The sequence below is a fragment of the Cicer arietinum genome, chromosome 6 (assembly GCF_000331145.2).
Source record: "Cicer arietinum cultivar CDC Frontier isolate Library 1 chromosome 6, Cicar.CDCFrontier_v2.0, whole genome shotgun sequence".
In the NCBI taxonomy this organism is placed as follows: Eukaryota; Viridiplantae; Streptophyta; class Magnoliopsida; order Fabales; family Fabaceae; genus Cicer; species Cicer arietinum.
Window position 1 is genome coordinate 39,934,173 of NC_021165.2, and position 16,535 is coordinate 39,950,707.

A 16,535-nucleotide genomic window follows, 5' to 3' on the forward strand; every position below is an offset into this window, starting at 1 on the left:
CACATATTAGACGAACTACATTGAATAAGAACTAAAATTTATTAGAACAAGCTGAGTAAAGATTAAAATGTCCAAAATCTTAATCCATTGAGACTTGCGCACTTATTAGAAGAACTACATTGGCTAAAAAGATAAATGGATTAGAATGAGTCAGGTGAAGACCAAAACAACATAAATCTTAATTCATTGGGACTAATACATTTATTAGACAAACTAAATTAGCTAAGAAACGAAATTAATTAGAATAAGTCTGTTAATGACAAAAATAACAAACTTCTTAATCAATTGAGACTAATGCACTTGTTGGGAAAATTACAATGGTTAAGAGTCAAAATTGATTAGAATAAATCAAGTGATGCCCGAAATAATTCAAAATCTTAATACATTGCCACTAATGAACTTAGGAAAAACAACATTAACTAAGAAGTAAAATGGATTTGAATAAATTTAGTAATGACCAGTATGACCAAAACTTAAATCCATTATGACTTATACATTTATTAGATAAGAAAACAAAAATGGACTACAATAGGCCAAGTGAAGTCCAAAACAACCAAAATTTTAATCCAATTAGACTAATACACTTATTAGAAAGAAAGAAAATATTAACTAAGAACAAAATTTTGAATCCAATAAGACTAATGCACTTATTGGACGAACTATGTTGCCAAAGAACCTAAACAAATTAGAATAATGCGAATAAAGATCAATGTGAACAAAATGTTAATCAATTGAGACTAATGCACCTATTGGAAGACCTACGTTGGCTAATAACCTAAATGATTTAGAACAAACCTAGTAAATACAAAAATGACCAAAATCTAAATCCATTAAGACTTATCACCTCTTGGAATAACTACATTGGATAAGAAAAAAAAGTGGATTAGAAAAGGTCGAATGAAGACCAAAATCATAATGGAGTAGAATAAGTGGACTCTATAAACTAGACTTACTCGAAACAAAAATGGATTAGAATTAGACTATTAAAGACAAAAAATGACAAAAATCTAAATAAGTTGAGTCTAATTAACTTATTGGGAAAACTACATTGGCCAAATACAAATTAGAATAAGTTGAGTGAGGACTAAAATCTTAATCCACTGAGAGTAATGTACTTATTAGATGAACTATATTAACTTAGAACCTTAAAGGATTAAAATAAGCCGAATGAAGACCAATATGATCAAAATCTTAATCCATTGAGACTACTCCACTTATTGAAAGAACTACATTGGCTAAGAACCAAAATGGATTAAAGTAGACCGAATGCAAACCAAATTGATCAAAATCATAATTCATTGAGACTAATGCACTTAATGGATGAACTACATTGGCTAAGAACCAAAATATATTAGAATAAGCCGAGTGAAGACCAAAACGACGAAAATATTAATGCATTGTGTCTAACACACTTATGAAACAAACTACATTGACTAAGAATCAAAATGGATTTGAATAAGCCTATTAAAGACTGAAATGATCAAAATCTTAACTCATTAAAACTAATGCATTTATTATACAAACTACATTGGCTAAGAACGAAAAGGATTAAAATAATCCAAGTTATGATTCGAACTATATTTGCTTAGGACAAAATCTTAATCCGTTGAGTCTAATGCACTTATTATTCGAACTATATTTGCTAAGAACCTATTGGATTAGACTAAATCTAGTTATGGCCAAAATGACCAAAATCCTAATTTGTTGAGTCCAATGCACTTATTAGATGAACTACATTAACCAAGAACTAAAATGGATTAGAACATACATTTTAAATACCAAAATGATCAAAATCTTAATTCATTGAGTCTAATGCACTTATTAGACAAACTACATTAACTTAGAACAAATAAGAATTAGAGTAAACCTATTCAAACTATTAATCCAATAAGACTAATGCACTTATTGGACGAACTATGTTACCTAAGAACCTAAAATGATTGTAATAAGCCGAATGAAGACTAATATGCCCAAATTGTTAATCCATTAAGACTAACACACTTATTAGATGAACTACATTGGCTGAGAACTAAATTGGATTAGAATTAACCGAGTGAAGACCAAAACGACCAAAATTTTAATCCATTGTGTCTAATGCACTTATTAGATAAACCACATTAACTAAAAACTAAAATGGATTAGAATTACCCTGTTAAAGACCAAAATGACCAAAATCTTAATTCATTTAAACTACTCTATTTATTAGACGAACTACATTAATTAAGAATCAAAATGGATTAGAATAAATTAAGTGAATGTAGTTCTGAATTGTGGAGCACGAATCCGGCCTATAGATCAAGTCTGGTGTAGAATATTTCTCGAGTTCGGCCATTATGGAATTGGGCTATAGGTCAATGACCGCAGCAAGTTAGGCTTGAAATGTATTCATTGCTTGGTGGCTTGCTGATGAACCATTCCATTTTCCCCCTTTATTCTTACAACATTCAACACTCCTCTAATAATTTTTTAAATTGCTAGCAAAAATGAAATAACATATTTCTTCCTATGCATGCGAATGTATATTTCGAGAATGATCATAGTACCATCAAGTATATTTCGAGAATGATCATAGTACAATCAAGTATCAACTTAAATTTCGAGAATGTATATTTCGAGAATGATCATAGTACACTCATATTAAAATAAATAAATTTAGGCACACACATGCACGATTATTGTTACAACCCCTTACATCACATGCCATGCATAATTATTTATTTAAATAAAATTATATAATTGTAAAAATCACTTTATAAATTATTAGATTAAAATATCTAAATCAATCTCAATTAATTTTTAAAAATATTTATTTGATTACCAATTTATCATTTGTTTTTATTTCCTCCGTAAATAAATTTAATTTAAATTTTTTTTCATGTCTTTTATTTTTCTAACACACCTGCTCGCAAATTTTTATTTCCTCTAAAATAAATTTCATTTACATTTTTTTCGATGTCTTTTATTTTTCTAACATAGTCTCTCACACACACGTACACACATATAAACATAATTAAAATAAAGATAAGATTTTTTTTAGATATATATATATATATATATATATATATATATATATATATTTCAACATCAAACACTTAGAATAGTATCATTAAATCATAAATAAAATAAAATTGAGATATTTTTTTTGAAATTAATAATTAGTTGTTGTGCGTTAGTATTTTTCTTTCACACAAATTTTAACATATAAAATAACTCTTGACTCAATTAAATTGAACAATATCTATCCACGTCGAAATTTATTTTTGAAATAGGTGAAGTTAATAATTAGTTATTGTGTGTTAATATTTTTCTTTCACATGAATTTAAACCTGAAAAAATAGCAGTTAATTCACACAAGTTGAGCTATACATCCACTTAAAAATAAAGTCAACATTGGATCCATATGTGTAAGACCCATAATTTTAAAATACACTTTATGTACTTATGTATATTTTGGATTTTGGCTCGGAGGCTTTTTAGCCAAAGTTAATAATATTTTGGGGTTTTTATGATCAAAAAGATATTTTAATGCCGATTAAAATTTCTCGTCGATAAATAAATAGAAATTAACTGCGGTGAATCCTTAATGTCTTGTTTACTTAATGTTTTGTTTTGAAAATCGTTTAAGTTAACTGGGCGTTAAGAATGGGGAATCTCTTAATGTCTTATTTATTTAATGTTGTTTTGAAAATCGTTTAAGTTAACTGGGCGTTAAGAATGGGGAATCTCTTAATGTCTTATTTATTTAATGTTGTTTTGAAAATCGTTTAAGTTAACTGGGCGTTAAGAATGGGGAATCTCTTAATGTCTTATTTATTTAATGTTGTTTTGAAAATCGTTTAAGTTAACTGGGCGTTAAGAATGGGGAATCTCTTAATGTCTTGGTTACTTAATGTTTGTTGTGAAAGTCGTTTAAGTTAAATGGGTATTAAAAATGGGGAATCTTTTAATATCTGCATTTGCTTAACGTTTGTTGTGAATGGAGTCGGTATATGTTCATGCATTTTCATCCTTTTTGTAAATCGTGCAGACCCGTGATAGGTGGCACCTTGATAAATAGTACTTTGGCCTGTGATAGGCGGTACATTTACAATTTACGTTGTTTTAGTAAACCGTGCAGACCCGTGATAGGTGGCACCTCGATAAACGATACGGGCCCGTGATAGGCAGTACGTTTATGGTTTTCGGTTTTTTTGTAAATTGTGCAGACCCGTGATAGGTGGCACCTCGATAAACGATACGGGCCCGTGATAGGCAGTACGTTTATGGTTTTCGGTTTTTTTGTAAATTGTGCAGACCCGTGATAGGTGGCACCTCGATAAACGATACGGGCCCGTGATAGGCAGTACGTTTATGGTTTTCGGTTTTTTTGTAAATTGTGCAGACCCGTGATAGGTGGCACCTCGATAAACGATACGGGCCCGTGATAGGCAGTACGTTTATGGTTTTCGGTTTTTTTGTAAATTGTGCAGACCCGTGATAGGTGGCACCTCGATAAACGATACGGGCCCGTGATAGGCAGTACGTTTATGGTTTTCGGTTTTTTTGTAAATTGTGCAGACCCGTGATAGGTGGCACCTCGATAAACGATACGGGCCCGTGATAGGCAGTACGTTTATGGTTTTCGGTTTTTTTGTAAATTGTGCAGACCCGTGATAGGTGGCACCTCGATAAACGATACGGGCCCGTGATAGGCAGTACGTTTATGGTTTTCGTTTTTTTGTAAATTGTGCAGACCCGTGATAGGTGGCACCTCGATAAACGGTACGGGCCCGTGATAGGCAGTACGTTTATGGTTTTCGGTTTTTTTGTAAATTGTGCAGACCCGTGATAGGTGGCACCTCGATAAACGGTACGGGCCCGTGATAGGCAGTACGTTTATGGTTTTCGTTTTTTTGTAAATTGTGCAGACCCGTGATAGGTGGCACCTTGGTAAATAGTACTTTGGCCTGTGATAGGCGGTACATTTACAATTTACGTTATTTTAGTAAGCCGTGCAGACCCGTGATAGGTGGCACCTCGGTAAACGATACGGGCCCGTGATAGGCAGTACGTTTATGGTTTACGCTTTTTAGTAAATCGTGCAGACCCGTGATAGGTGGCACCTCGGTAATTGGTACTTCGGCCTGCGATAGGCGGTACAATTATGATTTACGGCCCTTCGAGGAGGGGTTTGGTTTGGAATTCCGAGTCCATGCATTTTGGCATATACGCATTGCATTAGGGTGCTTGGCACGCGAGTCGTATTTGATTTGAGTTTATGATTGAGTGATTTGAATTTTGATTTATCGTGGTAATTACGTTAAAGGTGCTAAGTGTTATGTGTTGGTTATTGGGTGTAAGTATGATGGTTATCGAGATCCCATTTGCCGTGGTAATCGCGTAGGAATTGCTAAGTGTTAGGTTGTGGACTTGATTAGGAATGACTTGAGTTAATTCATGAATTTTTGGAAAAATGATCAGGGAAATCGATTTCCCAATCGATTGGATGGGTAAACAGGGACTTGGCCAAATTGACAAAATCGTTAGCCAATCGATTTTGTAATCAGTTTTCGAAAATCATTTATGAAATCGATTGCCCAATCGATTAGGCCTTAAGTCAGGGACTCATCCCTATTCGACCAAATCGATGTGGACATCGATTGGCTTAAAACCAGGGGCTCAGTACTCACTCAATCGATTTCCCAATCGATTGAATCAAGCCACAGTTCAAAATTTCACTAAAAACCTTCAGGAAATCGATTTGGAAATCGATTGGCAGTAAGTCAGGGGCTCAGTTATCCTGTCAATCGATTGAATTAAGCCCAGGATTCTGTTTTCCTCAAAATCCTTCACCCAATCGATTGCCTAATCGATTGGCTCAGTGAAAATCCTCAGTTTTAGTTGTATGATTGATTGCTCATGAATCTATCCATGTCTTGAGTTGTTATGTTATAATTAGGGGATTGAGAACCTCATGTTGCTTTCATTTTTAATTGACAAATATTGTATTGAACTCTTCGCATATTGGAAATCCTGTTAAGGTGCATGCTTAGTTGAAAAGTCATTTTGAGCATTTAAAAACTTAATTGCTATGTGTTAACTGTTATTTTTCGGTTGGTGACCCTTTACAATTATTGTGGAAATCTGGGCTTTGCCCTCAGATGAGAGTCAGGACGGTCCTACCGGTTCGTACCCTACGGACGGGAATGGAGATGGGAACGCTTGACTGCAGTTACGTTAGGAGGATCTCACGGGGCGCGTGGAGATCACTCAGGGTGTATAGCTTTTTGGTACGATGATCAGATTAGGATGATGTATAGGGACTAGGTGTCCTTCTTTTTGGATTGGAGTATTTTTAGTTTGGAAAATTGTACTTATACTAATATTGTCAGTTTGACTTCTAATTTGAATGGGTTCCATGTACCATTTGTTGTTGTGTAAATGTTTTGGATTTATAATTGGAGAAACTTTTCTGCTTGTAAATTATAATGACTCCATTATTTATCCAAAGGCATTTCCTGATTTAATTCTTTGTTTGTTTTTAATTACTTTTGAAAAAAAAAAAATATACCCTCGCTTTGAAAAACGGGGTGTTACAATATGTATCTAATAATCGGTTAAAATAATAAACTTTTCATCAACAAAATTAATATAGGTTTAAATTCTAACACATAACAGTTTTAACAGCCACAAACACCTTGACAGAATTTAAATTTGGCGGTGCTTTGTGAAGGTTTCAACCACCCTAAATGAATGCCAATAACTTTCATTTAAAATTGTAGCATTTTAAAGTATAAATATCATACTAACATTTTTTGTTTTATTGTTTTTATCATGGTTTATTATATGTGTTCTTTGTACATCTTCATTTAACATGTGAAGTACGTTATAATGTTCTTCGTAAGTGTTGTCATAAATAAAATAATGCTTTTGAAAAAAAAAACAAAATTATAATTTTGATCTAATTAATGACAGTGGTTAATGTTATTTTAAAATTTTTTTTATATTATTTTAAAATGTTGGTTATTACATTTTAAATGATAGTAAAATGTTGTCATTTTTTATTTTAGTTAATTTCTTATTACGGTTTATTATGTTCTTTAAAATTGCTCCCTTGACATATAGTTCGCCACAATGTTATATTTAGAATTTGTAAATGTTGTCACCATCAAAAAATAAAGTAAGTGTTGGGAAAAACAATAAGTTTATAACATCGATCAAATTATGCAATATCTTCAAAGCATCAAAATGCAAGTTCGACCACATACACATGTAAAGATCTATTTTATGTTTTTCAACTACTATCTTGCACATTCTCAGTTCAAGCAATGATAACGACATTATAAAATGCAACCAAGCTACATTTATTTGTGTGAAACATTCTCAGTTCATAGATATTTAAATAATATTGTTCCATCATTGTCATTTATTGTTCAAGATCATATATAACTATTATTGCATAGAGAGGTGCGTTTTTTGTCTATGATGTTGAATGCGTCTCTTATAGCATTTTTTTTATAATTAAAAAAAAAAAACACAAATCATAATCGAAACAAATTTTCTTTGAATATTATTAAATATTTGGAAATGAATAACTTCTAACTATTTTACTATTTACTCGAAATTTTTTATTCCTTAAACATCCATAAACTTTTCTTGTCTATAATTTTTTACAACTCACTCTTGAAGTGTTTTTATGAAACAATAGTTAAAGTAATTGAAATTGCTTTCAATCTAAAATACCATAACTGTAGAATTTGATTATATTTTGTCTTGCATTTTTATTTGGCTTGACAATTTTGTGCAACTAATATTTGTATTATGTAAAAAATATTGTTATTATAAAAAGTTTTTGAACCTTAATAAATTTCTTTTTGGCTTTGTAGTGTTTCTTCCATATATATCACTAATATTTGCACACATGAAGAATTGTTTCAATATTTTGAATCTTATTATGAACATTATTTTTAACAAACTACCACTCGTAAATGAATTTTAAAATAAATAGTAAGACACACAATATCATTTACTGCATACTTAGATTGACAGTGAGATTGATAAAATTACGATGAGCATATAAAATTGAAAATGTCAAAGAGTATATAAATTTATAAATATAATTTTTCAAAACTAATATAAATTATATAAAATGAAGAATATATTATAGTTAAATGTACAACTTTAACAATAAATAAATGTATAATTATTAGAATGAACACTTCAATAAAACCAAAAAGCTAACCAATTCATCATTTAGAAAATATTAAAGACAAGAATTTCATCTCTAAAGTTGTAAAATCTTATGAATAGTCTCATATTTCGATATACTTTGCATGAATTGTATTAGTCAACTATGTTTTACATTTTCCTTTGTACTAAAGCAAACTTAGCTTATATATAATTATTCAAAAATATATCTACCTTTAGGCACATAAATAATTGAGTATATTCTACTCTGAAACAAAAATAACATTACTTTTAAATTACATATTATTGTTATTTTATACACATTAATATGTTAAATGCTATCGTGCAATGCTCACGTTATCATCTAGTTTTACATTAGATTCACACAGTGTATGACTTGGATTATGCACGTATGGTTTTACACCATATATAGACATCATCTACTATGTATTCTTTTGGGTCAATTATTGTTCCACCATGCAATTTTCTTTTTGATATGTGTATGTCTAAACCTTACATGTTCATGGTTGTTGTAATATCATACTCATCTAATCCTACAACTAGTATTGATATTTACTTACATCTTTTGATTGACTATTTGAAGAGACTTTAGGCTGGTGTCTTGACATATAATATTGCTCATAAGCAGAATTTAATGATGAGAACAATTTATATGGGACCATTAAAGATTTCTCCGTTATGAGATGTTGTCAATTGAGGCAAAATTCCTTAATTAGAAATTTTAAGGACAACAAATTTTAATTAGACAAAGATTTAATTAATTTTGATTTTATTAAGCGGTCTAATCATTGCTCTTGAGTTTATTAATCTTAAGACATGTTTTTAATGAAACTTAAACAAGTTCTTAAAACGTACACATATACAAACATGATCACCATCCTCAAAATTGAAGGCGTTCATCATCAGTTTCATTAATTGAAGAACAAATGATATTTGTTGACGGCAATTAGAAGAATATTTTTTTCATTATTCAAATAAAAAGAATGTGATCCATAGTACAAAAGAACATTCTCTCATATGACACCAACAAAAAAAGAATATTGTGAAAGGGACAAACTAACATTGTTCGTTCGTGTGGGCAAAAATAAATTCACGTTTTATGGAGATTTTATATGTTTCTCTGTCATACTAATGTATGTTCATTAGAGTTGCGATCATTCAGAAATGAGAAAGTTGAGAAGAGAATATTATGCATTGCAAGTACAAAGGATATCACATTGAAAACTTATACATCCTACTTTACATCTCATTACATGTTGTCACAAGCTCTCTAGAGAATCATCAAGCTCCTTTATCATGTTCATACAAAGGAGGATGTATTCATACAAGCAAAGGATGATCATTAACATTCTCAAAGAAGATGATGATTACCCAAATTGTTGAGGACGCTCAAGAAACATACTCTAACACCTTGAGACATATGTCCATAATCATCTTACTACCCACCCCAACAATTTCCACATGCTTTTTAACGGCATTTCCTGCTAAAAAGAAATTGTTCACCTTCTTGATGTTGCAACTGCCACCTTAGAATATGCAGCAGCAACCTCCTCAATACTCACACCAACAAAGTCCTAATTAGTACTCCATGATGCCTCCCCCCATTGGTAGATCTTCTCATGACGGGCAGCAATCATGACATCCCCTATTAAATAATAAGATAGATTATTAAATAATAGTGATAAGTTACAAAAATATCCCATAAACCTTTAGGGTTTTGAGAATCTAACATCATCTATCTCCTCTCCCCTCCCCCTCTTCTGTCAGTCCTCTTCTCAAATTGCTCTTCCACTCTTCTCTTGGACTCTCCCTCTCAGTCGCAACGGTCAGATGTTGCTTCTTGGTCTTGATCATAGGACTATCTCAATCTGTTTCTTATATTTTTCAGGTTCTTAATATTTTCTTCTTCTACTTAAGTAATTTTTCTCTATAAATAAAGTAAAAAACAAATATCAGTGGTTCATGTCAGTAATAATCTTCTTATCTTTACCACAATGTAAAGGAGATTATTCAATGGTTCTTAAATCACAATCAAATTATTGATATCATATTAGAAATTACGTAATTGAAGATAGACCTTTATTAGAATTTATACTGATAAAATATAATAAAATTAATACAACGAGCGCTATATACTAATAAACTGCCTAATATTCAATGATAAATTAACTAATATAAAAATAGACAAACTCTAACACCCTAATCAGCAACTCAACTATAACAAACTATAACAAACTTTTATATTTTAAATGTTGATATATGATATAGTGTGATACTATTTGTTAATTGTGAATTGTTTTAAATTATGAATTGTTTTAATTAATTTGTGTATTTTTTTAGGAGTGACACAATGTTAAAACATAAGAAAATTGATGCATTTTTAAAGAAGAAAGTTCACGACAAAGAAAATTGCAAAGCTTCTACATCGACACTTGAAAAGCATTCTTGAAGTGATCAAATAGTTGAATCAGATGAGCAGACTTGTAAGTATGGTGTTCATGGTGCAAACATTGTACTGAAATGGACCACATTAAAGGTTTGGTTTAGTTTTTGAGAAACAAAATTTCGATATTTTTTTCAAGAAAAATAGATATAAAAAATCTTTTGATAAAAAAAGTTTCGATTATTTTTTGAAAAAATCAAAAAAATTTCAAAAAAAAATATTTTTGAATTTTATCTCAAAAGTTTTCCAAAATAAAAGTGATCAATTTTTTTTTTTTTGAGAAAATAACGGTTCTATATTTTTTTTTCTTAATTGAGTTTTAAAAAGTTTTAAAATTGTTATATTGATTTTTGTAAGATCTGCATTTTCCCATTATTAATAGTTAATGAGATGCATTTTCTTCATTTAATTTTATTAGGTAATTACTAGATTTTATATTAATTTTAATTATTATTTTTGGAGTGCATATATTTTTATTTAATTTGACTCTATATGTCGCTACTTTTGATTTAAAATAAAATAAATCAAAAAATAAATTGAATAATGCCTCATTATAAATTAATTAAAATAATACTAATAAATTGATAATAATAATAGTGACATGTTTTGTTTTGTTTGTTTGTTAAAAGAATAAAAATGAAAATAATAAAAAAGGGGGAAGAAGTCATGTTAAATGGGCGTGACCCATATGTCAATTACTAGTTACTAGCTACCGAGGGAGTATAAATTACAAGTAGGTTAATAAAATAAACAAAAAAAATTAAGTAAAAGGGATAGAAAGGTGTGTCGCATACACAGAGCGAGAGAGATATTGGGGAAACAATTTTAAGAAAGAAAAAGAAAATATTGGTTCCGGTAGTATAAAGTTGTACAACAAACTTACTCCGATTTCGTTCAAAAATTAGTATGTGGTTTATATCCTTATGCTTGATTTATTTAGATACTGCATTAATATTTTTACTTTCTCTATGACTCATTTTGATAAGACATTTGATTTTGAAATAAGGATTGTTGTTGAAGTAAAATTGATTAAATGAAGTTAGTAATATCTCTATGAAGTTAATAATAAATTTTCAAACGCTGCCGGAAGGTGAAAGGTCGGTGGATGGCAAAATCAGAATCGTTTTAGAGTTTGAGATTTAGGATTTTTGGGAATTGAGTGGATAAAAATTAAATCCAAATATAAAACATAAAACCGAATTATAACCATGTAATTTTAACTGGATATTTAAAATAGATTTAGATCCGATTTTAAATTTGGACCATATAACCGGATTTTTTTGCACAGCCCCACATCTAGCAGCTGTGCATTTCATCATGGTTTTGATTTAAACTGGTGAGGACTGAGGAGAATCATATCATAGTTGCAGAGAAGTTGTGTAGCTTGGTTTTTTGGTTTGAAAAATCTCACTCAATTGTGTCAAGGCTGAATCATATACGCAGAATTTTCATTTCCATATTTGAAAGGGCTAAGCTTTGTATTGGAAATTTATTGACATTTCACTCGCATATACATCTCTATAAGCTTGCTATTGTATTTTTGCTTATACTTTGTACCTTTCGTTTCTGTTTTGCATCTTGTTTCTGGTGCAATATTTTCAGCACAGCTTGTGCTTTTTGACTAAAAACAAATTTTCATACATTTGAAGGACTAAAACAAGAAATTCATGAACTAAAACTGAAAAACAATTACACCACTTCAACCTAGAAATCAATCTATCTCCTGCTAGCTTCTACAACCAAGCCATTCATTAGCTCTATTTGCTAATGAATATAAACTTGAAACAGTATTTCACAAATCATCCAAAAAATATAAATAGTAAAAGGTACCACACCATTACACGTGTTCGATGGCATCCCACGAAATAATGGTCAAAACAACAATCAGTTGTATGATAATATGACTGCCAAATACAACTATCTTATCATAATCTAAATAGAGACCGTAATAAAACAAGTATATATATTAAGCTAACCCTTTTAGAATAGGATCCCAAAATATAATACAGATCTTCTTGCCTTTGTCATGTTATCAATCAAAATTACAAATGACCCGTCTCGCTTTTCCAGCACAAGTTAATGAACCAATGAGTAAAAAATACTGTACTCTCTGGACTGAAGCAAGAATATCACTAAGTTGCTGAAGACTTGTTGCAATGAGCAAAGCAATAAGTGGCCTGAGGTCATTCAAAACTATTTCTCGTGTTTTTCAAAGAATCAATCACTCCGAACATTAAATCTTTGATCGTCTAAATTCAAACCATATCTCATAGTGATTGAATAGCAAACTATCATGTGTATGCTTCCCAAGAAACTCAAGCCCCAAACTCATAAGCCTCTTGGTGCATTCCTCTCCTCCCAACCTTGAACAGAACTTTATATTATGCGAGACAAAGATTCGTCCATCGTAAGGTTTCAATTTAGACGCTAATCTTTCCATTCCAATCCATACGAGTTTATCAGGCATGTGAAGAAATACAGCACTAGCGTAAATTAAATCGTACGTAACGCCGGAACCAAACTTACTGAAATCCATGTCTTCCCCCTTAACGATCAACGGTCGTTTATGTAAGAGGCCTTGAGCAGGAAGTTCATACCTAAATGCAGCCATCAGAGAGAGCTCGTCCCTTTCAAGACAGTGAAAGTGTTCTGGGTTTAAGTATCGAATGAAATGCGAGCCAACTCGAAGTGTGCCACAGCCTATCTCCAGTACCTGTGATTCTGGTCTGAGCTGAATGGCTTGAGCAAGAAACTCAAACACATCCCTTCCACCTGCCCATGGTTCGCCGTAGTTGCTATGGTGCTCTTCAACTAGAAGTTCGCCGGGGCATGGAAAGGCTGTGTGATTATTGGATTCAGGTCCCTCATAGTGTGATATGCCCTTAAATCTACATTTGGGGTGATCAAATTTAATCAGGAAATCCAACAGGGAAATCATAAATTCATGATCAAACAAAATAAAATTAGAAATTTCAACCATTGCTTCAAAAGTATGATTTTGATTTGACTCCTAAAGTGGGGAGTTATATCTGTTGATAATAAAATAAATGGTTAAAATTTTAACTCCATAGAATTTACAGATATACATATATTTTATTACATTCTCAACAGTTGAATTTTCAACTAACTGCAATCTTTCTTCAAACGTGCGTCCTGTCAATTTAGAGGAGCCAAATCTTTTATTTAGAATGAATCTTATGGAGAAGATACAGACAAGGACAGTGGACAAAAAGACTTCATAATGCAAGACCAGTAGTATAACATTCTGTAGTTAATTAGTTTTTTCATTAGGAAAAAAGTGTGCTTGAAGCTAAAAGAAAATTTGAGTATGAACTATGTTATGTATGGTTTTTTACTTGAAAACTTTTGTGCTTATTCACAACCAAACAGATCAGTAATGCAAGGATCAGAAAGAGATAAACCACAAATTAAAAACTGAGAAACATGCCAAATTTTAAAGGATTCACCGACAATGTTTAATACACATTTTCACAGAGAGAGTGACATAAAGCGAACAAACTAAATCTTGAAGCATAACATCATGTATCCAAGACTCAGAGAGACTAAAAAAAGAAAAGCATAGAAATATCCACCACTCCAATTTCCACTTCACTCATTCTCTTTGCAACTCTCAATTTTGCTGACTCCTTCACAATTTCAGTGCCACCTTACTATCAGTGTATTAATTTATTTTCCTACATTGGTTAATATACAAAGTCCGAATTATAAGAACCAATTCTCACATCTCCCACTACGTACTCTCTCTATCAACAAAACAACTTCCAATTAGTGTTGTCAATAGGGGATTGCGGAAAATAGCAATTTGTTCAAATTTTGCTACGCTACAGTGCTATAACATCACTATAGCCACTATTTGACAACACTTCGTACTAAATAGAATATCCCGAAACCTAAGCAATTTGCTCAAATTTCACCATGCTATAACGCCATTATAGCCACTATTTGACAACACTGCTTCCAATGCAATCTAGAAATGGCAAGATTTTGAGATATTCTTATTCTAAAGAGTAAAGACTAATAAAACAAATGGGATTAAAATGTTGTATCACAAAACAGATACATACTTTTCCAAACACACACACACAAATGCATAAAACAAATTAAGAAGGGTCTTACTGTCTAAGATCCTCAAGTTGTTGAGCCCTAGTGCGAGGGTTAATACCCTTACGGAGCACATTTTCTTGCATATGAATCCCATTTGCTTGTATTTGATCTTTCACCCACTCAACATCCTCCTTCCTTGTTGCTAACAAACCATTACTTTTACTAGACTTAGACGAATCAATATCAACGCTCCTAGCATCGTTGGCCAGTGTGGCTGAAGGTTGTGAAGGGCATGAGCAAGAAGAGAGAGAGGACAATAGAAAGAATAGAAAAACAGCAGCCACTGAAACAGTGAGAACCAGAACAGGTACTGTCATCACTACGCCCTTCGACATAGCCCGAGAAACTGAAATTGCCATCAATGATTCACTACACCTCTTAATATAACCCTGTGAAACTAGCAGAAACAACCAAATCAACACTAAGCAGACATATCATTGCCCTTGTAGACTTAAATAATCTTAATAATTACTGAACAATACTTACTGAACCACAAACAATGCTACAAAAATCCTAATTGATCGGCATCAAAATTTTCCTTTTCTTTATTCTTTTCTGAAAGAGCGTAATATCATCTATGTAAAACCGAAACTTCAAATTGAAGACGTATCTCACGTGTTAACACAACACCGAAACATGTAGTTACACATAATTTCTTCTAATTTTCAACGGCAAATGCCAACAACTTGTTAAACAACTTAATATGAAAATATAATCTTGGAAGTGATGCATTCAACCCCTTAAAATTTTTTAAATTGATCTTTTCCATACAAAACTTCTTTTTTTTTTTTTTTTTCTTTTATGATTCCTTAACAAGTGCCCATAGGGCACTAGTTAGCATAACCCTTTTTCAAATTACTAACGGTTTCAATCTATTAGAAAGTGAAGTAAAAAAAATGACCCAGTTGGATAATCAAAGCAAGAAAATGAAGTAAAAAAAAATGGGACGAAAAAACAAAACCTTAAACACGCTTACACAGTGAAAACCCCCAAAAATTGCAGGAACCTAGACAATATTCAATTCAACCTACAACTTGAGCACAAATCATGAAATAGGGGAGGAACAAAAATACTCTGAATAGATAAAAGACAGTAACTTGCATATTGTGTATTCAGAGAAAAATGGCACTAAAGCATTTCAATTAATCAGACACACACACACAAAAAAGCAATAGCATAAAAAATCATACCTATGAGCGTAGATCTAGCGAGAGTTGAAAGAGAAAGAATGTGAAGAATAATGGATGGAAAGGAAAGAGGAATTAAGAATCTCCGTCCGACAAGAGTCACCGGTAACAACGACAGTAATGAAGTGAGAGAAGCAAACTCATCATCATTGGAACAGCCTGTTCGTGATTGGAATTTGGAATAATGGAGAAGTAATCCTCCTAATTTTCTTCTTAATAAACTAATTAACCATCGAACAAACTTTTTCTTTCTTTGGTTTTTTTTTTCATTCTTAATTTATGTAATTAATATTTTCTTTTTTATCTGCTAATTAATATTTTCTTTTTTTCTGCCAATTAATATTTTCTTCAAAATTTCTAATAACAATTAAAGAATTAAATATGACTTTTTATTTGATTTTCTTATACGCGAATGTGTTACTAAATTATATTAGGCTAGCTTCTGATATAAAATATGAGACTTTTTTTTTAATATTCAATTTTTTCTCCTATCAAAATATTACATATCGAAAATATATTACAATAATTTTCTACTTTTTAAATTCTGATCGCAACTTAGGGAAGCGACGAACTGAACGCAATTTTTTTTAATG

At 31.4% G+C, this 16,535-nt stretch overlaps 1 protein-coding gene across 2 annotated transcripts; it reads right to left on the reverse strand.

The window, feature by feature from the left end:
• Positions 1–12,282: 12,282 nt before the first annotated feature.
• Positions 12,283–16,128, reverse strand: LOC101509187 (uncharacterized). 2 transcript variants are annotated; one of them, XM_004516555.4, is made up of 3 exons: positions 15,946–16,128; positions 14,768–15,144; positions 12,283–13,518 (listed from the first exon to the last, which is right to left on the reverse strand). In XM_004516555.4, the coding sequence occupies exons 2-3, from the start codon at positions 15,112–15,114 to the stop codon at positions 12,864–12,866; spliced, it is 1,002 nt and encodes a 333-aa protein (XP_004516612.1). In that variant the 5' UTR covers positions 15,115–15,144; positions 15,946–16,128; the 3' UTR covers positions 12,283–12,863. The 2 variants fall into 2 exon arrangements, with proteins under 2 accessions (XP_004516612.1, XP_004516613.1); XM_004516556.4 differs by having other exon boundaries at positions 14,768–15,152; positions 15,946–16,123.
• Between the last annotated feature and the right edge of the window lie 407 nt (positions 16,129–16,535).

Excerpts from the sequence above, each read along its gene's own strand:
- LOC101509187 (XM_004516555.4), bottom strand. The coding sequence starts at position 15,114 with ATGGCAATTTCAGTTTCTCGGGCTATGTCGAAGGGCGTAGTGATGACA. Across the intron at positions 13,519-14,767 it reads CAACTTGAGGATCTTAGACA|ATTTAAGGGCATATCACACT; the intron begins GTAAGACCCTTC and ends CCCCAAATGTAG.